General features: G+C 37.9%; 1 protein-coding gene across 5 annotated transcripts in view; it reads right to left on the minus strand.

The window, feature by feature from the left end:
- Pde1c (phosphodiesterase 1C) overlaps window positions 1–21477 on the minus strand; it is a 503259-nt gene that overhangs the window by 377166 nt on the left and 104616 nt on the right. For all 5 annotated transcript variants that reach the window (XM_071613983.1, XM_027939700.3, XM_071613981.1 and 2 more), the window contains exon 3: window positions 2668–2839. In XM_071613983.1, the coding sequence (XP_071470084.1) occupies window positions 2668–2839 (172 nt within the window). The remainder of the gene's footprint in view (window positions 1–2667; window positions 2840–21477) is intronic.

Below are 21477 nucleotides of genomic sequence, written 5' to 3' on the forward strand. Positions count from 1 at the left end.
TGGAATTTCAATCTTGTTTGATAATAGGAGTTGATGATATTTCATGGCCCCGGGTTCCAAATCCCCTCCACATATGAACAAGGAGAAAAAAAATGGGTAAACCCAAAGTTATAACTTTTCCTGCATCACTCAGTGATGATGACCCTACAGAGGAGCTTCAGGAGGACAGATGATGCCCATCCATGGGAACCACATGCCCTTCAGCAAAGATGACATTCCAAAGCAGAGAGGTGCAACTATATGTGCAGATCCCCCAATTGGAGGTGTGTGTGTGCATGTGTGTGTGTGCGCACACACACACATGCACATTCAGGGCATGGGGCTGAGAAGTTCTGGATTCCAGAGTTAAAAGGAAGAACCTGATGCTTCAACCTCAGCAGAGGGAAGACTATGTCCATTGGCAAAAGAAGAGCTATCTTACCGAGAGCACTGATCATTGATGCAACTGAAGTTTAAAATTGCAGGGGTGTAATGCACCGTTTCTCCTGTGTCACTGATACCAGGAGCCAGCAATTCTCCAGTTTTTTCAGACCTTGAGTGACACTGAGGGCAGGGAGGGAATGCATAAATGATACATTCCTATAGCATTACTTAAAAGTCCAGCCAGAGTTCATTCTTCTTTGAAATCCTAAAGTCATATAGAGATGTAGCTAGTGGTAAAGTGCCCCTTGGGTTCAATCCCCAGGGAGGAGGAGGAGGAGGAGGAGAAGGAGGAGGAGGGGGAGGGGGAGGGGGAGGGGGAGGGAGAGGAGGAGGAAAGAATCAACCATCTCCTTTGGAAGAAAGAGTGCTTCCAGAACAGCATAGCAATAAATGAGTAGTCAATGGCAATGAAATTTCTAGCCTCAATTGCTAAAGGATTGGCATAACTGTACCTTCTGTGTCCTTCCTATTCTGCCAAATGTTATAAGGAACCAGGAATAAGTCCTGACTTAAAAAAAAAACTTATAATTTAGTCTCTTTCAGGAACCCACACATTGACACATGGTACAACTAGCAGATCAAGTGAAGGGCCACCAGTCAGTACATTCCATCTACAAAAAAGCATGAAGAGATTGCAAAGGGAACAGGTGGTGGTCACGGAGGTGTTCGTTCTTGGAAAGCACCCTTCTGCTGTTCATTGAAGAAGACAATAAACCTGCTTTGAGATGGAGAAGTAGCTATGAGAGCCCTGTGGAGAGGTTGGCTCCAGAGTGAGAAAACGTAAACCAAGAAAGCCATCCGACGCCCCCTCTTTCACCACAGTCACCTGCAGAGAGCTGCAGGTTCACGGGATGTGCTTCGGGTGAGTGGGCTTTATTTTATTCACAACCTCATAATGTAATAACCAAACCCCTCCTAGGGAATAAGAAAAGCACTTGGCTGCGATTCTTGTCTTACCCATGTAATCGCCACTTTGTACAAAGAAATCCAAACCTCTATTCATCACTTTTGTTGTAAACTCATCTATAATGCAGTCTTTACTAAGAATAACCTTCACATAATGAAATGGCTTTTATTGAGCAATTACACACATCACCTGGATGCAAAAGAGCATATCTTTCAATATTTCACAGACCCCAAAAATTATCAGAAGTGAGATCTATATACTCTACTAACCATGCGGAAAATATAAGTCTATGATGGAAAGAAAAGCAAGAGATTAAAAATAAGGATACTGGAAGAAAGAAGGGGAGGAAGACAAGCTGGAAAATTGATTAGATCTTATTTCTGGGTTTTGTTGGGGAAGGGGGTTGTGTATTTGTTTGTTTGTTTGTTGTTGTTTTGGTACTGGAAATTTAACCCAGAGGCATTGAACCACTGGGTCATATCCCCAGCCTTTTTAAATATTTTATATAAAGGCAGGGTCTCCCTGAGTTGCTTACCACCTAAGTTGCTGAGGCTGGCTTTGAACTCTCGATCCTCTGGCTTCAGCCTCCTGAACTGCTGGGATTACAGGCATGTGCCACCACGCCCAGGTAGATTTTAATTATGGTATGAGTAGTACTGTATGTTTCAATACTCATTCAAGATAAAAAAAAAAAAATCCCTTTTACACCACATTCATACCCAGACTGATTTTCATTAAGCCCAGGTGAGAAGGTCAGGGATAGAGTTATAAGGAAAATGGAATACAATATTAAATGAAAATAAGAGGCTTTCACAGGGAGAGGCAAGACTAAACGATGAACAAGAACAGAGTAGACAGCCATCTGGGAACCAACACAAGAAGATTCTCACTTTCTTTCAACTGACAGCAGCTCTTACATCTCTTACAACCAGAAACCCTCCCCCAGCAAGAGACTCCAGAGACACCGGGTTGAATGAATCCCACCACACACTTTTTTTCTGTGCACTTATCTGGATGCGTCATCCTCCTTTGAAGCAAAAGACTCATTAATCCAATTTAAATTGTCAACATCAGTAAGTTCTTTACATTTAAATGCCAATATCAATTAAATACCAAGAACAACTTATCCACTGAGATAATCTTCACTACATTCGGGACACATAGCCAGGAGTCCAGCCAGCACTGATTCCAACTCTCCTTCATCATCTCTAATTTACTCAGCACAAAGACATGACATAAGTTGCAGGCCACACTGGCAATGCACCCAACTGGATTGAAAAAAAAAAAAAGCTCCCAAGCAGATAAAAAGGGACAAAGTGAGTTTTCATCCACCAAACCTGAATGATGTCTTCACCAAGGCTTCGGGGCTATCTAGCTGTGGTAATTCATCTGCTAGGATTTCTTCCGGGGGCCGTGGGTCATGAACGATTGTTGGCCGTGGCTTCTCCTTGAGATTCCCGGTGAGCCCATCGATGAGGGAGTTCCACAGACAGTTCTGCGACTTCGACCCTGAGGATGAGAAGAAAAGGATGATGTGCAGGTAAATCCCCAAACTACTGGGTGTTCTGCCTTTCCGTTCAGGATGTTCAAAAGCAGGGCAGGGAGATTTGTGCCTTTCTCATCATCTCCACCAACATCCAAGGGCTCCAGAAGATACTGATCAGGCAACATATGGAGTAACCAGGAATTCTTACATTTATTCAGAAAATAGGCTAGCACTGAGCAACCTGACTTACTATCTGCATTATGGATACATCCTGTCTCACCTCGGAGGTGTTCAACCCTCAACTCCTGGGACAGCCTCAGATACCTACTAAGATGTTCATTCAGCAATTGCAAGTGCTCTAAAGTGCTACCATTTTAGGGAACAGTGGGGATGTTCAGACACAAATCTCCCCTATGTTCTTGGCTTGCCTGAGGCTTAAGCTTCAAAACTCCATTCTGTAGACACACCCACCCCAAAGAGATCCCCACCCCTAAGAACTGGAGCTCACAATTCCCAGGTTGATTCTTCTGCAATAAGAAGACCCAAAGAAAACTATACTGCATGTTTATTGATATCCTACTCTATACATACTTCAAAATACAAGATAATCATGAAAGGCAAGCACCAAGTGAAAGTGGTGTCACAAAAGTAGAGCCTGATTAGCCAGGTGGTCAACATCAACAGTGATAAGTGATATTGACAGTGTGGACCCTTGATGTGATGTGAAAACAGCTCTGGGATCTCCCTCATCAAAACACATATTCCCCAGGTAGTAAGTATGATCCCATCTTTTGTAAACTTCATGCTTTAGCATCTACCCTATCTGAACCTAGCAGACACAGCCAGCTCTGTCACTTTGCCTTGATCCCCACCTTTCTTAGCACCCACCTGCCTCAGCATCTCAGGGGGATTCATCCTCCCAGGGATGCACTTTTCAAATACAAACCAGCCAGTCCATAATCCATCCAAACCTCTTCCCTTAAAGGGATTTCATGCTCCTTGCCCCTATCCACCTGCCCTAGCAACCCCAGGCCCAGGTACCAGACAGCTAGGTACTAGACACCCTGTGCCCAAGAACCCATTTAAACTAGCCAAGCCTAAGCCTGCTTGTCCAGCCTTGCCTGTTCCTTCCCACAAAGAAAAAAAAAATACAATAAAGGCTCTTCTCCATGATTCCTCTCTCCTTCTGCCTCAGAACAGACCCCAAGTGCTTCCCCAAATGCCCCCAGGACACGATGTGGAACCCACTCCTAGGATCTATCAGTACAACAAGCTATCTTTACAATGGCAGTTGTCTCCAGATCTGTTGGCCTTACCATATGTAAATAATAATAAAACCTATTAAAATACCCAGTCTAGTCATGGGGAAAACGTCTGATAAATAAAGTACTCTTTAAAACCATCAAGGTTATACAAGGAAAGTCTGAGAAACTGTCACAGCCAAGAGGAGCCTAAGAAACAAGATGACAAACTGCAATGTGTTATCCTGGATAGGATCCTGGACCTAAAAATATTGTTAAGAATCCAAACAATGTATGGAATTCAATTAATAATAATGTATCCAAATTAGTTCATAATTGTATGAAGTGAACCATATTAATGGTCCATTACAGAGGTATCCAGGTGTGAGGAATACCAGATTTCTTTGTATTGTTTTATTATATATCTAAAAACTATTAAAATAAAATAATTCTAAAAATAAAAGCAAGTAGATAAAAGCAAATCAAAAACTTCACTTAAAATGTCTATGAGCACAAATTTTTTTCCAGTCTGAGAGCATTATCATTACTTAAAGACCATTAGCTCGTGCTGCTTACACACTACCCAGAGGGAAAAAAGATTTTACCTTTGCACAAAGACTTTGTCAGATAACCAACCCCTGCACGCATGGATCTGTGTCCATCCTGAGGGAACTGGCTTTTTCAACCCCATTCAAGCAGAGGGAATGCCTCTTTCTAACTCACACAAAGGCTCTTTACGGGGGGGGGGGGGGGGGCACAGGTGATGTGCAGGAAAGAGTAAGAAGCAGTGCCAGCTAAAGCATATCATGCATGTGACAGGTGTGGAGAGAGTTGGTTTGTGTGCACATAGCCTTTCCTCAACACCCTGACCAGCCACCTATAACCCACCAGATGATATCACCCAGCTTCTTGTGCCTGAAGGATAGTTTTGCTACTAGGATCAAAAGATCTTCACACACAAAGAGAGAAGCATCTCACAGAGTTCCTTGAGCTTTCACCAAGGATACCCAGGGTCAGCAAACAATTCCTCTAATAACCATGGCCATGACTGATTCCCCTTGGGGTGTCCATCCAAACTGCTTTCAGGTCAATCAAGAGCACTTTAGTGGCAGGAAACAGACCCCCTCCAACTCCTGAATTGCAAAACAACTTTTTTAAAGCCCTAAGCATATATCTTAATATGATCTAGTCTTATTAATGAAGGTCTGGTCCTATGTTGATGAAGACCTCTGGACGCTAATGAGGATCTGGTTCTAGGAAGAAGAACAAGAGCAGGGCCTGTTTTCTTAAATTTGGCCTAAGTGAAAGCCTTGCACTTAGCTTCCTGCACACTTCCCTTCGTTCCTTCATTTTGTTCATTCCGTAAACACATATTTAATTTCCTCAGTATGCCAGGTTCCTTTCAGGCCCTAAAATAGAAAAAAATGAATGATTGAGGAATTGAGAATGTGAAAGGAGGACATAGAGGTAAATGGTGAGTGATGCTATTTATAACTTCTACCCCAGCCTTCTTTTAAACTTATTGATGTAACTTTTGTAGCTTTGACCCACAAGCAATCACAATGCCTAAGCGATACACCATAACGAAGGGGCAAACAAGGTGTTCCAGGAGCCCCGGGAGGGCTCACCTGCCCGGCCTCAGCACCCTGAGGAAAGCTACACTGAGAACACAACACATGATGTGAATCTAAAGCCAGAGCAGCTCTTCAGCAAGTAGGGAAGAACAGGGAGATGGTTCAGTGCAAAGAGTATGTGCAAAGGCCCAGGGGCACAGCAGAGCAGTTTACTGAGGCTGGAGTCAACAGAGGGGGCATGGTCCTGAGGAAAGTCCGAAGGCTGGCTGGGCACTTGTAAAGTGCCTTGAATAAAATGCTAATCATTTTAAATTTTCTTCTGTAAGCCAAAAAGTACTTAAGATTTTTAAGCAAGGTTGTGGTGACATACCTGTTTTAGAAGAGAGACATGCATGCTGTAAGGCAATGAGCCCATGAGGAATAGCATGGTTATATGAAGGGCTCTGTGAATGCAGACAAAGCCAGGCACTTTATCTGTAGGTGAGCTAAAGTCTCACGCACACAAATGACTGCTTTGAAGAACATTCAGATATGACTAATAAACTAAAAATCATGAATTCAAAGCATTAATGAATTCATAATAGCTTTTTTACCATGTTCTCAGTCAGTGAATGAGGAGGACCAAGGGACCCAAGCCAAGGGGCTGGAGCTATAGCTCAGTGGTAGAGCTCTTGCCTAGCATGTGTGAGGCACTGGGTTCAACCTCAGCACCACATAAAAATAAACAAATAAAACAAAGGCATTCTGTCCATCTACAACTACAAAAAAAAAAAAAAAAATTAAAGAGACCCAAGCCAATTCTCCATTACAGATTCCAAATAGACACATAATGATGTCTCCAAAAGGTACTAACAGCACAGACACACTGATAAGTTCAAGAGAAGAATATAGCATAAGCTATAAATAGGACTCTCTTAACATTCATCCCTAACTAGACTTTCACTTGCCATCTTCTTCTCAAGAGCCTAGGAAACAGCTGTGTGTGGTGCACACGCAGCAGCTCAGGAGGCTGAGGCAGGAGGATTGCTAATTCAAAGCCAGCCTCAGTAACTTAGTGAGGCACTAAGCAACTCAGGGAGACCCTGCCTCTAAATGAAATATTTTTTTAAAAAAAAAGGGTTGGGGATGTGGTTCAGTGGTTAAGTGCCCCTGGGTTCAATCCCTGGTACAAAAAAAAAAAAAGTTTAGGAAACAATATATGCAATTTTTAGTCTCTTTTGCTGCTACAGTTAACTTTATATTATAATTCTGGTCCAGTGAACTTGAACTGTAAGTGGAAATTCCTGAGGCTAGTGTCTCTTCCTAACAGACCCACCACCCCCCTGCCCCACAAAAAGGGTGGGGGGAGTAATTACTCATTATAAGAATATTTTTGCCACTGAAAACTTGTCTTTCCCTCAAAGATCCTCCCCATATTCATGAGCAGAAAGTATGCAGATTTCACAGTATGATGAAGTTTTAAAAACAAAAAAAAAAACTTACCTTTCTTACTAAATTCAAACAAAAGCAGAAAGCTAAAATAACAATAACAATTTTAAAGATGGGAAATATCCAAGCCCCATCCCTGTCTTAAAACATTCTAGTCATTATCCCACTTGACATAAGCTGTAATTACATAGAACTTAGGCACCATTAACAGGGATTTAACTAAGAGCTTATTAATGCAGTTTCACCTATAATCTGACCCTAAGGAACAAACCCATTGAGGTCCAGGCAATTGGCAGGATAAGGGCATCACTAGGAATTTTTGTTTTACTTTTCTTTTAATCTCTTTCAGAAGGTAGATGATTAACAACTGCCTGCTTCAGGTAAATTACACAACACAAAATGGGAAAACTTAAGAATGTCGCTATGCCTGGAGGATGAGTCCACTGATTCATGCCAACCAACAACAGAAAAGTACTAAGTGCCCCCCAAGCTCTGGCATGGTGCTGAGCATTTCAGAGCTTTGTGCTGAAAGCTACAGTACACATACAAACCTTTACTGAATCATTCCCTTACTCAAGAAGCTTTGAAAAGAAGGTGAAAACACAAGGCAGCTACTGACTGATTCAGACTAGAGCTACTCTTTTGAAAAATTACTGATTTTCCCCTAATCTCTAACCCCATCCCCTTCATAAACACTATCAAGAAAAAAAGGTTAAAGACTTTAAAATGGGCAAAAAAGTTTAATGGATATCCTATCTAACTTATCTGGGATCTGGGTTTTATTTCCATTTTTCATTATCATAGAACTATTTTATATAGTGTAAATTGGAAAAAAAACTGATAGTAATGCAAATAATTCTATTTTTAATCATTTTTTTGGTTGTAGATAGACAACAATACCTTTATTTTGTTTATTTTTATGCAGTGCTAAGGATCAAATCCAATGCCTCACACGTTAGGCCAGTGCTCTACCACTGAGCTACAACCCCAGCCCAACAAATGATTCTTGTCTAAATGAATGCAAACTGTGTCCCATGAAATGCAACTATTTGCTTCCTTGTAAATTCTGATAAGTCTTAACAGTTTTAGATCTATTAAGCAAATGCATTTCAGTATTTATATTAATCTGCTCTTTGGATATTCCTTCACACCATTTATAACATCTTATTGGTTTCTTCATCAACTAATGAGTTAAATGAAATCATTAACACATATTCTCTTTATGTTTGTGTGAACTTTTAAAAATTATCTTTTAGTAATACAAAATTCTCATGTTTCCCATGCCCAGCATTTGCTGCACCCCCTTGAGAAATTCTCCCATAATTAGCATGACTACATCTAGTGGCCACTTGAAATAATTATGGCATATTCACATACTGGATTACTATGCCACTGAGTAATATTCTAAAATTAAAGAACTCTGTAAACTAATCTCTAAGATGTATGATAAGTGGGAAAAAAGCAACATACATGAGACTTTTATTTTTCTCTCTTGAATAAGAAACAAAAGCAAATGCATTTGCTTATTTATGCAAAAAGATAAGAGAAATGGACCAAAACCCATGAAAATGGTTACCTACAAGGGATAGGTTGAGAATAGGAAAATCAGGTTAGAGATGAGTGAATGACTTCCATATATAGATTTTACTATTGAACTATGTAAATATTTTTAATAGTTATTTTTAGTTGTAGTTGGACACAATACCTTTATTTTATTCATTTATTTTTAAGTGGTGCTGAGGATCAAACCCAGGGCCTCTCACATGCCAGTTAAGGACTCTACCGCTGAGCCACAACCCCAGCTCTGAACTATGTAAATATTTTAATATTAATAAATAAAATAAAATCAACAAGGAATTTTAAAATTATAAAATTGAATGGAGACAGAAACAAACTTAATAATATGTCAAATTAGTAACAAATTAATAACAATCATAATTCAAAATAAGAATCAATTTAAATATCTTTAGAATATAGTACTCCAACCTTACATCCTTGAAAAGACTAAGGTTTGTATACACACATACTCAGCAAAAAATAAAAATCTTAAACTTCCCTTAGTTGGTTTGCAGTCAGTGGTAATCATGAGGTAATAATTCTAATTTATGTCACATATGTTGTAGGATACAGAAAATTAGCAGCTATAAAAAAAAAAGGTGCTGGGAACCATAACTCTTACTTCAGGAAAATACAAATAGGCAATGAAAAAGATGAAGAAAAACCCTGTGGTGTTAGGGGTTTTTCTAGTTTTCTAGTTTTCTAGCTCAAACTAACAGTATGAACCCATGATTATGTTTGGCAGGCATCAAAGAAATGTTTTCTGGCTGAATGAATGAACCAATGATGAACTATTTTTTCAAAAAGTGAGCAAGAACAGTTTCAACAAATTGAAGTAAAAATTATGTCACAAGAGAAGTGTACCAAAAAGATTAAACAAAAAATATTATACAGAGAAATAGGGCCTTTCTGGATCTACCCATGCATGAGTATGAGGCAACTTCCACATAATCAGAAGATCCTATGGCAGAAAGAGGACCTCGGAGAAGAATCCAAGTCCTGAAGTATTTCCAATGTAGGACTTGGGTTCACTTCTATAAAGTTGAACCGGGGACAAGGGCATGTGAAAAGTTTATTTGGGAAGTGATTCTAGGAAGCAGGAAAGGACAGGGACAGTAAATCAGAGACTGTCAAGGGAAGGGAAGACACAGGGGCACTATGGAGTTATCATCACTGTGGACAAGTCAATCATGTTCCTGGTTTTTGTAAACTTGATGTTTTCACATCTGCCTACATACATGAACTGGATGAGTCTTGCTTCAGACTGCAGTAATGTACAAGAGTCACCTTGTCTTCACCTACTGCCTTGCCATCTCACCCACCCTAGAAGGAATCTTCCTCTCAGGGATGCACTTTTCAAGTACAAACCAAGCAATCTAGAATCAACATCCCCAACCATCTCCGTTACTGGTCTCACACACTCATCCATATCCCTTAATCACCAGAAGACCAGATACTGGACAACTAGGGACAGGCCTGCTGCCCCAGAGCCCACTGAAATTATTCAGACTAGCCAATATTATGCCTGTTTGCCCTTGCTCACCTGTTCCTTCTCACAGAAATCACAGTAAGGTCTTACCCACAGTTCCCCCGTCTTCCTCTGCCTCATATCCAACTCCATTGCTTCCCTGTGCGACACCCTTGGTATCTGTGAGTACAACTTATTTTTTCAGTGTCAGTCATCTGCTAATCTGTTGGTTCTACTGTGGCTAAATAATAGCTCTATCAAAAACAGGCAACTGGGGCTAGGTTGGGGCTCAGCAGTAGAGCACTTGCCTCGCACATGTAAGGCACTGCGTTCGATCTTCAGCACCACATAAAAATAAAATAAGCAAAATAAAGGTATTGTGTTCAAGTACAACTAAAAAAAATAAAATTAAATTTAAAAACAGGACAACTGCCAGGTGTGGTGGTGCACATTTATAATCCCAGTGACTCTGAAGGGTAAAACGGGACAATCACAAGTTCAAGGCTAGCCACAGCAAGTTAGTGAGGCCCTAGGCAACTTAGAAAGGACTGAGAATGTAGCTCAGTGGTAAAGGATCCCTGAATTCACTCCCCCCCCCCCAAAAAAAAAACAGGGCAACTGGGGCCAGGTTCTATAGGATCTTCAGAAGAGCTTGGATGGTGCTCCAAATTATTCCCCTGAGAATTTGGCAATGGGACATTTATCTGCAGACTGTCATTCCCCTTCTTGGCACACCCATGCATGAGTAGGGATCAATTTTCACATAGTCAGAGAGTCCTAGGAGAAATTTTGGAGAAAATAGTGCATTCAAAGCTTAAAAATAAAGCCCAGGATAGGTGAAGCCCGGCGCAGTGGTGCCCAGGACTAAGGGGTCCGCATAGTTTTTCGTATCCTAGAAAAATGCAGCCTGAATCCCATCTTCCACTCACTCCTGCCTTAAAAGGATCACAGTGGGTCTCTGCATTTGATTCATCCCAACTCAATCTGGCATGAGCCTTTTGGAGCAAATACTCTCCTCTTTGAACTCTGAGAGAGTGGAAAAGAACGCTTCTTCTGATCCTCCCCAAACGTGGGCAGAATACTCTCCAGGGGCCCTGGAAAGGTCTGCTCTGACAAAATGAAAAATAAAAATTCCCCCGCTCTGATTTATTTTAAGCTGATTTTGAAAGCATGAAATGTTTCTGACTAAATAGAGGCAAAAATACGGAAACACCCAGAGTCACACAGGTCTTTTTCAATAATATCAAAAACCCCATGAGGGAAATCATAGGTAAACTAAGCCTTCAGGGTACCAAAAATAATGTGGCTCAGGTGCAGGAGATGAGAAGCTCCATTCAGCTCATTCCATCTCAGCTGTTTCTCCTGCCTCCCTCCCACCCCAGCTCCCCTCTCTCCTCTGACTTGGGCCTCACTCAGTGTCTATTACCTTCTCCTTTCCTGTTCTTTCCCCACTGTCCCTACCACAAATTCTCTCCTTATCTTCCCAAGTCAACTTTTCATGTACCCCGTAAACCCTCCAGACTGATTATAAATCCTGTGGACTCATAAACTCTGCCAGCAGCATCTGTCCCACTGAGCCCATCGAGAACAAGTGCTCAGACTCAGATGTGACAAACACCCTTCATTACTTACTGTGTGCTGGGCGTTGTCACGATGCCTGAATCTGAGCTACTTCATTGAACCATCAAACCAACACTTTAAGTATCACTAAAAGATGATTAACACTAGGACATTGAGACTCTGAGATCAAGTCACTAGATCACGCAGTTAGAAAACAACAGATTGTTTTGACCCCAAATTTTCCTGATCCAGGGTTCCCTGTGATATATCATATACCATTTTACTTTATGTCTGAGCAAATAAGCACACCCACAGTGTGGATCATGCAGAATGTTCCACACTTCTGAATAGGAAACACACAACCTTTTATTTAAGGAATAAGATTCACCTTATCTGCCACTAGGTAGCCTTGACTTTTCTCTCTTGTGGGAAGCAGATTGGAGGTTTAGAGAAGGAAGTTCAGGCTGCAGAGGAGGATGAATAATGCAAGGTGAGTTTAATGGGTTGAGAAAAGACAAGAAAGCAAGAAAATGAGATGAGAAGAATCTAAATCAGAAGTAGCTACAGATTCATTTTGTAGAGTGCCTAATGGAAGCAGCTGATAAACTGCAGGCAGGAGGAGCCCAAGGTGATGTGGTAATCCCATTTAAATCTGACAAGTGACTTATCAACTCAGTTCTCTATAAAAATACACAAAGATTATGCCGGCAAAAGGCAGAGAATTTAAGAGTCCTGCAAAGCACAGACAGAGGAAGAGATTTAATTCTCCAGAAAGGGAAGAAAAAACACTGCTGGAAACCCTCAATGGTTCCCAAAATGTCTGTCACATGGATTTGCAGCCATCCTCCCACTTGGGGAGGATAAGGCTCCTGAAATTCCCAGTGGGTAGGAAAACTGGGACTGGGGGGCAGGGCAGGTAAACAGTGATCAGATAAACATCATAAAACCTAGACAAAGAGCTTTACACAAACAAAATAATGACAACACAAAAAATACCAATGTTTTTAATGTCCTAAATCAGTCACGAAGACATTGTTCCTTTATCTTCAATATACTAATTCTTAGCTTTAGAAACTTTTCAGAAATTCTGTCTCTAGCAATATTGAAGATATCCAAAAATTTAAGTCCATATCGTATATCCTGGGGGCTGGAAAAGGACTCCCTTATCAAAATATATACGGGGTAAAAATGGGAGTTCATATAACCCACTTGAATCAAATGTATGAAATATGATATGTCAAGAGCTTTGTAATGTTTTGAACAACCAATAATTTAAAAAATAAATAAATAAATAAAATGCTAAAATTCTAAATAAACTTCTAAAATTTAATTCAATAAAAAAAGAACCCAATTTGATTTGTGATGACAGATTCTGAATCTCAAATATATTAGAGTTTATTTCTGAGTTATCCTATTTAACCTGTCCTTTTTTTTAATGACTGGATCACATAATTTTACTTACTATACCTTTTAATATCTAGTCAATATCTGATAACTCAAGATCTCATCAATCTGTTTTTGACAAGTCTTGCTTATTCTCTAGGAAAACCTTAGTTGAAATCAATTTCTAAAAAGAAATCTCCCTTTTTCATTTGTATTGAGTGGCAGTTAACAGAAGTATAATTGCTTAATTATTTAGCAAAATAATTATCATCATTACAGTGTATCAAGTTCTCATCCAGATATATGACAGGTCCTTTCTATGTGGTCCATCTATTGGATTTGTCTACCCAATACTCCTTCCTCCTTACTGTCATAGCTCCTCTTACTCTATTTTGGGAAATCTCCTGGCCCATTTCTCATTTCAGGTAAGTCTGATGGACTCTCAGCACTGCGACTCATGGCCCTCACCTTAGTGACTAACTGAGCTGTAGGTATATGACCCAACCTTAGAAAATCACGGTTCTTTTCCAGTACTTTCCATACTAAGACCAAGGGGAGGAGCCCCTTCTTTTCTCTTAGATTGAGAGCAATAGCAGCCATGTCCCAATACAAGGAGGAGTCTGAGAAAATAGAGCTAATTCCCTAAAGAAAGCAGAACAAAAAAGTCCTGACAGAAGCATGCCCCTGGTTCTACTCCCTCTTATCCCCATATCTATCAAGCTTTTACCCCAATCTCAGGAAGTCTAAAAACTACTACAGTATCCTTCCAGTGAATTCCCTTTTGAGTTTAGAATAGTTTGTACTGTGTTGTCTGCTGCCTCCCAATACATCTTTCCATACATCTAGGGGTTTTTTTGTTTGTTTGTTTGTTTGTTTTTGTTATTTTGGTACTGGGGAATTGCACTCAGGGCACTCGACCACAGCGTCACATCCCCAGCCTATTTTATATCTTATTTAGAGACGGGGTCTCACTGAGTTGCTTAGTGCCTTGCTTTTGCTGAGGCTGGCTTTCAACTTGCAGCCTCCTGAGCTGCTGGGACTACAGGCATGCATGTCCAGCTTTTCCATGTATTCAGAACTTTTATTTCTTTCAGTAAAGCTTTAATTTGGGGGGCAGAAAGGGTTAGTAAGTTTGTTCCCTTGGCATTTTATGTTTGCCTGCTGTTGTTAGTAAAAATATATCTTTATATTTTCTAGATCACTATTGCTGAAATATGTGATAGCAATTCATGTAGTATATTTCCTTAACAATCTATTTCGTTACTGAACTCTTATTCTTTTTAAGAATTTCTCTGCTTTCATTTGTTTTTCTAAGCAAATAAATCATCTACAATAATTTTTCCTTATCTTTTCTCACAGTTATACATTTGATTTTTGTTTCTTGTCTTATTGCATCGGTTAAAATTTCCAAAAATTGTGCTCCATTTGAGTACAATGTGTCAAAATGATTAGAACAAATTAAAACAAAACAAAAAGAAATGCACAAATGTTAATAATACCTGATAGGTATTCCTTCAAAAGATGACAGTGATAAAATGACATGTGTCCATTCCTTGTTACATATTAATAAAAATTTTACTAATTAAAAATAAATGCATTTTTAAAAAATTAAACCTTATTGGTAATAGTAAGCAACCCTATAATTTTGCTGGCTTCACTTTATTCCCTATTTACGAAGTTTCTATGAAGCGTTCTATTGCAGCTTTATTAATTTCTCTATCACAAGCTTAATTTGAGAGAAAGAAGGTGGAGCAATATAGCTGGAACCATACTTGGTGCTAAGGTTTGAATGGTTTTATCTCCTCCAAAATTCACACTGAAATTGATCCCCAATGCAACAGTATTATTGATTCATTAGATGCCCTTGTAAAAGGACTTGACTAAGGCATTTGTTTCCATTTTTGCTCCTCTGTCCCTTCCATGTGAGAACATGAAGTCTCTCCTCTCCAGAGGACATACCAGCCAAGTTCCACTATTGAAGAGGAGATAGCTCTCACCAGACACTGAACATGCCAGCACCTTGATCTTGGATTCCCAGCCTCTGGACCTGTGATAATAAATCCATTCTTTATAAATTACCAACTCTGTAGCAACACATATAGACTAAGACACTTGACAGAACTAATCCCAAAGGCTATTGAAGCCTGGTATTCGTGTCTAAGTTAAACACTGTGTAGAATCATAATGTAACCAGCAGTCCAGAACAGTAAAATCTTCATGCAATTGCTGATTTATAGAAGTGATACTGGAGAGAAGACTAGAAATTATGAAAAATGGACTATGTCTCATCTTTTGTTGTCTGGGAAAAATTAAATCCATATCTTTAAGACATGAAGAGTAAGAAAAAAATTCAACAGGCTCATAAAATGACAGCCAGAAGTAAGAAGAAATCCCTAAAAATTTTCATAGAAATCATAGGGATGGAAATCACATGTACAATGGAGGTTTGAAACAATCTCACACAGATCTCTTTTTTAAATATTTATTTATTTTTAAGTTTTAGTTGGACACATTATCTTTATTTTACATTTATGTGGTGCTGAGAATCGAACCCAGTGCCTTGTGCATGCTAGGCGAGCACCCTACCACTGAGCCACAATCCCAGCCCCTCACACAGATCTTAAAAGGAAAGTCTACATGATCATACATTTTCCAAACTTCCTAATAGTAACATCACTCAAGTAAGTTCTCTTTGGTCAGGTAATGTTGTTATTATATACTTATAGATGTGCACTGCTAGGAATTCTATTTAAGGCTTTTTCTAAATATAATCATAAAGGAGATTATCTTTCAGTTTCTTATTTATATAGTCCCTTGTTATAGGACTCCCTTGATATTTAAATAAACTACCCATAAAAATCTTGGGATCCAAAGTCTTTTTAGCAAAGTGATTATTTTGCAAATTTTTAAAAAGTTTCCCTTTGGAAAAAAGAAAGAGTACATGTATAATGGCATAATTTGGCATGAACATACTTTATATACAGAGTTATGAAAAATTGTGCTGTATGTGGGTAATACTGAGTGTAATGCATTCCACTATTATCATGTATTTAAAAAATAAATTTTAAAAAAAGTTTTCCTTTGCCATCACTGCATTCATCAATTTCTTTTGGAATCGATATTTTCCTTTAGAAATTGTCATTTTGCAGAGATATTCAAATCTGTTAGCATCAATTTCTATGCACTATTTATTTTAATCTTTTTCTACATGTTAATAGTTTGGGGTATTTACTTACTTATTCACTTTCTTCTCTGGTTACTTTCCATAACTGTTCCATGCAATATGATAACCATCAGTCACATGTGGCCACTTAAATTTATTTTTTTCCCACTTAAGTTTAAATTAATTAAAATTGAATAAAATTAAATTTTTGCATCCTTAGTCACACTAGCACATTTCAGTGTTCAATAAATAACACGTGACTAGCAGCCACTGTGTTGGACAGTGCCAGCATACAACATTCTATCATCACAGCAAGTTTTAAAGGACACTTGATATTCTAGAAGTCTGTTTCCTTGTCTTCTAGATAGCTCTGAAATTTATTAGCTCTACTGTTTTTCTCATCTCAAATTTGCGTTTGCCTTTAGATGTGACATTTTCATTCTCCTACTTTCAATAGATTAGTTTTTCTTTTTCCCCATTTGGCTTTCAATTTTGTTTTGTTTTGTTTGTTTTTATTTTTGAATCAGAGAACATGTACCCAGGGCTTTGGCTTCATGCCACCAGTTTGACATGTTACCTTCTCACTGAATCTACTAGGACTGTCATGTCAATTCCCATTCCCCTTTTGACTCAGTGATTGTCTGTTTTTTAAAAAATATTTCAAGTGGTTATTTTTGGTTGCTGTTATAACTTGAGCTTTTCTTCTTTCTTTACTTTTTTATTTTCTGTTCTTCTTATGAATGGTCACACAACATGTAATATTATGCAAACAATCTGGTAACATTATAACAATATGGCAAGAGATTATGTTCTATTTACTCTAATCTTGATCTAATCTAATTCTGTCGTCCATTTTATGGTAACTATTGTTAACTATTTCATTGATACATAATTTAAAGAAAAGGATGGTCCCTATGTATAGATACAAGGTATAGAGTTTCCACATCTTCCTTGTGGACCATATCTTTTATTAATAGAAAATTGCTCACTTTGCTCTTTACTCCCTGTATTCTGATTTTTATAAAGTTAGTAACTGCCAGACTAACTCTTTTGTCTTTGTAGATGCCGACATTTGGGGTTATAGGGATTGAACTCAGGGGCACTCAACCACTGAGCCACATCTGCAGCACTATTTTGCATTGTATTTAAATACAGGGTCTCACTGAGTTGCTCAATGCCTTGCTTTTGCTCAGCCTGTCTTTGAACTTGCTATCCTCCTGCCTCAGCCTCCCAAGACAATGGGATTATAGGCGTGCACCACCGCATCCAGCAACATTTTTTAATAAAATTAAACTTATACATCTTTAGTCATATTAGCACATTTCCATGCTCAATAGATAATTACGTGACTAGCAGCCACTATACTGTACAACTGTACAACATTTCTACTGTTAAAAAATTTTGAACATTTTTTTTCATCATTTTTAAGTCTTATTTCTTGAAACACTGTATAGCTATAATAGGTTTTAATCCAGATAGGGAAATTTATAACAGGAATCTTTAAATTTAATTTCATATATTTAAGTATTATTTCTTTCATATCACAGCAATAGCTTAATAGCATCCATTGACTCCTACCTGTAGGATGAAACTGTCTCCTCTCTCCCTTTCCCTCTATTCACTTTCATTGATACTATATGAATTTTTAGATTTTATTCCTTACTTGTTATTTTAATAGTTAGATGCTTTACCGCAAAGAATTAGGCTTCTCAGTTGGACACAGTGGCACATACCCATAATTCCAGAGACTCCGGAGGCTGAGGCAGGAGCAGCCCAAGTTCAAGGCTGGCCTCAGCAATTTAGCAAGACCCTGTCTTAAAATTTTTAATTTTTTTTAAATTAAAAAAAAAAAGGACTGGGAATGTAGCTTAGTTGTAACTTTTTGGCGACTTTCTTTATCTTTGTATCTAAAGATAAAGCACTCTTAGGTTCAATCCCCAGTACCAAATAAAATAAAATAACTTTTAAAAAGAATTGTGCTTCACATTGTGTTTTGTTTTCTAATTTTACATTCAATAAATATTTGGACTCTAGGATACATTTACTTGGTTTCGGACCTCAGCAGTTCTTAAACATAATTTAAAATCTAGATACAAGCTATGTATGCAGTTTGAAATTTTTTAACAGCTACATTTATTAAAATAAAAACAAATGAAATTAGTTTCAATAATACATTTTTCTTTAAGCCAATAAATACAAAATACTGTCATATTAACATGCAGTCAGTATAAAAATATTAATAACATTTTATATATTTTTAAAATCTAGTGTGTGTTTTACATTTACACCACATTAATTAGAAGTACTTACATTCCAAACATTTAATAGTCACATTGTACAGAACAACACAGCCTACAGAATTTAATAAGATTCATGTTTCAATTCACTGAAGTACATATCCTTAAATGATTTTTTCCAAAAATTATACACTATCTAATTAAATACACATGAACTACTACTTAGCTATGGATTTATTGAATTTTTATTAAATACAACTTATTTTTTCATTGTCATCTGATATTTATATATCGTGGAAAAAATAATTAGAAACCAAGTCTGATGGACTTTTTTTTCTTTTTTAAGCAACTTTCTTTATCTTTGTAATTCAAAAAATTTCCTAGTATGTATATATAATTGCAGGTCAGTTTTGCTGAATTTTAAATTTTCTTTTCTTGAATACAGTGATCCCTTTCAATATGCAAATCAAGGCCTTGAGTTTTTTTCTCTTCAGGCAAGCTACCGTCAACTTTATCTTCCATTGCTACTTCTGTTCCAATTGTTTGGCTTTCATCTCCAAATATCTACAATTCACTTATTTATGTTGATTCCTTCTTCTCTGACCTCCAATTATCTTTTCTCATCATTTTTAATTCTTCATTTTTATTCTATACTTAAAGACAGCATCCTAAAGTTTGTCTTCCAGGCATGGAACAAATATTTTCATTGTCATTTCTATTTTTAGTGTTGATTTTAATTCCTAGATTGCTTATGTACATTGTTTGTGTTGTTTCCTATGCTTCTCTAACTCAAAATCACTTTCTTCTCTTCATAGGTACTTCTGCTCCTATCTGATAGGGGCTGTGTCTTCTTGCTTCTTATGAAGAACACAAAGCAGGATTGCAATTTTTTTCCTTTTGATTTCATTATTAAATGGAATTTCAAGAAGTCTATCTTTCCCCTAAGTCATGAGGATGGAATTTCATTTCTTTTTCTCTTTCTTTCTTTTTATTGGTACATTATAGTTGTATGTACAACCGTACGGTGGGATTCCCTAGTTCTTCATATTTTGTTTGGAGTTTCATTTTTAGTTTATCCCTAATTTAATCATTTCAGAGTGAAAAGCATTCATTACAGAGATGGTGACTCTCCAGAAGGTATGTGGACTGCTCTAGGTTTCACTCACTGTCTACTTGGGTTGTCAGATAAAATCAGCAGAAATAACCAAGAATAAGACTGACTTTGCTATTTAAACAGATAGTTATCACAATAAGTAATGTATAGCCCAAGCCTAAAGAATGAGCCAGAAGAACAGTGCCCAACTTGCTTCAAAGTAGTCTTGCACTTGTCCTTACCTAACTGATGTGCACAGCTTCTACATAATTTTCAAAGTCTCTTTAGAAATTCATCTGGCATGATAGATTACTATATAGTGAGACCATCAATTCCAAGAGGAAAGGTCTCAATTATTCTTTTTTTTAATATTTTTTTTAGTTGCAGTTGGACACAATATCTTTATTTATTTTTATGTGGTGCTGAGGATCAAACCAGTGCCTCACACATGAGAGGCAGGTGCTCTACCAATGAGCTATAGCCCCAGCCCAGGTCTCAATTAGTCTTTGTCTTACATAAATGAAATGAGTCTGTCCAGCAGAGTAATGATATAGACAAGATTAAAGGGAGACTGTTTTCAAAAACTTTGCATTCATTTAGTAGACTAATTAAAACAGAAGTTTATCTATTATGAATGAAATCGGACAGGCACTGTAGTGCACGCCTGTAATTCCAACAACACAGGAGGATGAGGCAGGAGGATGGCAAGTTCAAGGCCAGCCTCAGCAACATGATGAGACCCTGCCTAAAATTTATATATATATAAAAGGACTGGGAATGTAGCTCAGCACCCCTGAGTTCAAAACTCAGTACCAAAAAAAATATAATAAAATAAAAAGAATTAAAATCTACTTGACAAACACTTTGTTAATGGTTAGTATAAGTTGGATTCTTGAGAATTAAAATAAAGGATTTTTTAAAGTTTTCTACAATTTAGACTTTCACTAATTCAAACACTGCTTCCCCCCATAATTGAGTGAAAATCCTCCAAAGCATAACTACCTTGAAGTGTGCTAATGTCTGCAAAGCATGCAAATATCCAAGTCTTGCCATCTGCTGGATGATTCATTCGTAAATCTGCCTAGTATCCCCTTGGGAAGTTCCAGGTATGATTTTTAACCTCATTATAAAAACTCAGTGGGAATGAATTCAGTGATTCAGTACCTATGAAAGTGCTCAGAGGGCTTGGAAAATGTGCCATGTTAATCCTAAACAGGTTTAAAGGGGATATGTGCTGTTTTGATCAAAAATAAAAGCGGATGAAAGTAATTGCTTGAAGATTTAGAGTTTTATGAGAGTTCCAGAAAAACAGAAGATCTGGGATAATATACAAATCACAGATAGACTTTTTTTTTTTTTTTTTCACTTTCAGTCCAAGCTATCCATCGCTGGTAGGTAATAAAATAACGCAATGGATCATATGTTGGTGTTAAGTTCCTGTAGGAAAAGAAATATGACTTACTCATTTTTATACCCTCGCACCCAAAAGGTCTGTTCAAGGTTAACTTTTGTATCTGCTTCGAATATTTCAACATCAGAGACTATAAAACCATTTTAAAAACTTAGAACATAACCAGGCTTGGTGACACATTCCTATAATTCTACCTACTCAGGAGGATGAAGCAGGAGGATCACAAATTCAAGGCCAGCCTGGGCAACTTAAAAAGACCCTGTCCCAAAATAAAATTTAAAAAGGATGGAACTGTAGCTCAATGACTGAGTGTCCCTGAGCTCAATCACCAATACCAAAAAAACCCAACAACAACAAAAAACACTTCCCCAAGCTCATCAACACAGCATCAACCTTTTCTTCCTTCCACCTGCTTCAATTATACCATACATGAATTTTGTTTCTAACTCCATTGGCTCATATCTTGACCTCCATTCTTGTCTTGTCCTGTTGGACTAAGGAACCTAGCTTCATAAGATTTTTTAACTTGAAAACTAGGCAATTCTT

Source organism: Marmota flaviventris, chromosome 1, assembly GCF_047511675.1.
Source record: "Marmota flaviventris isolate mMarFla1 chromosome 1, mMarFla1.hap1, whole genome shotgun sequence".
Taxonomy (NCBI): domain Eukaryota; kingdom Metazoa; phylum Chordata; class Mammalia; order Rodentia; family Sciuridae; genus Marmota; species Marmota flaviventris.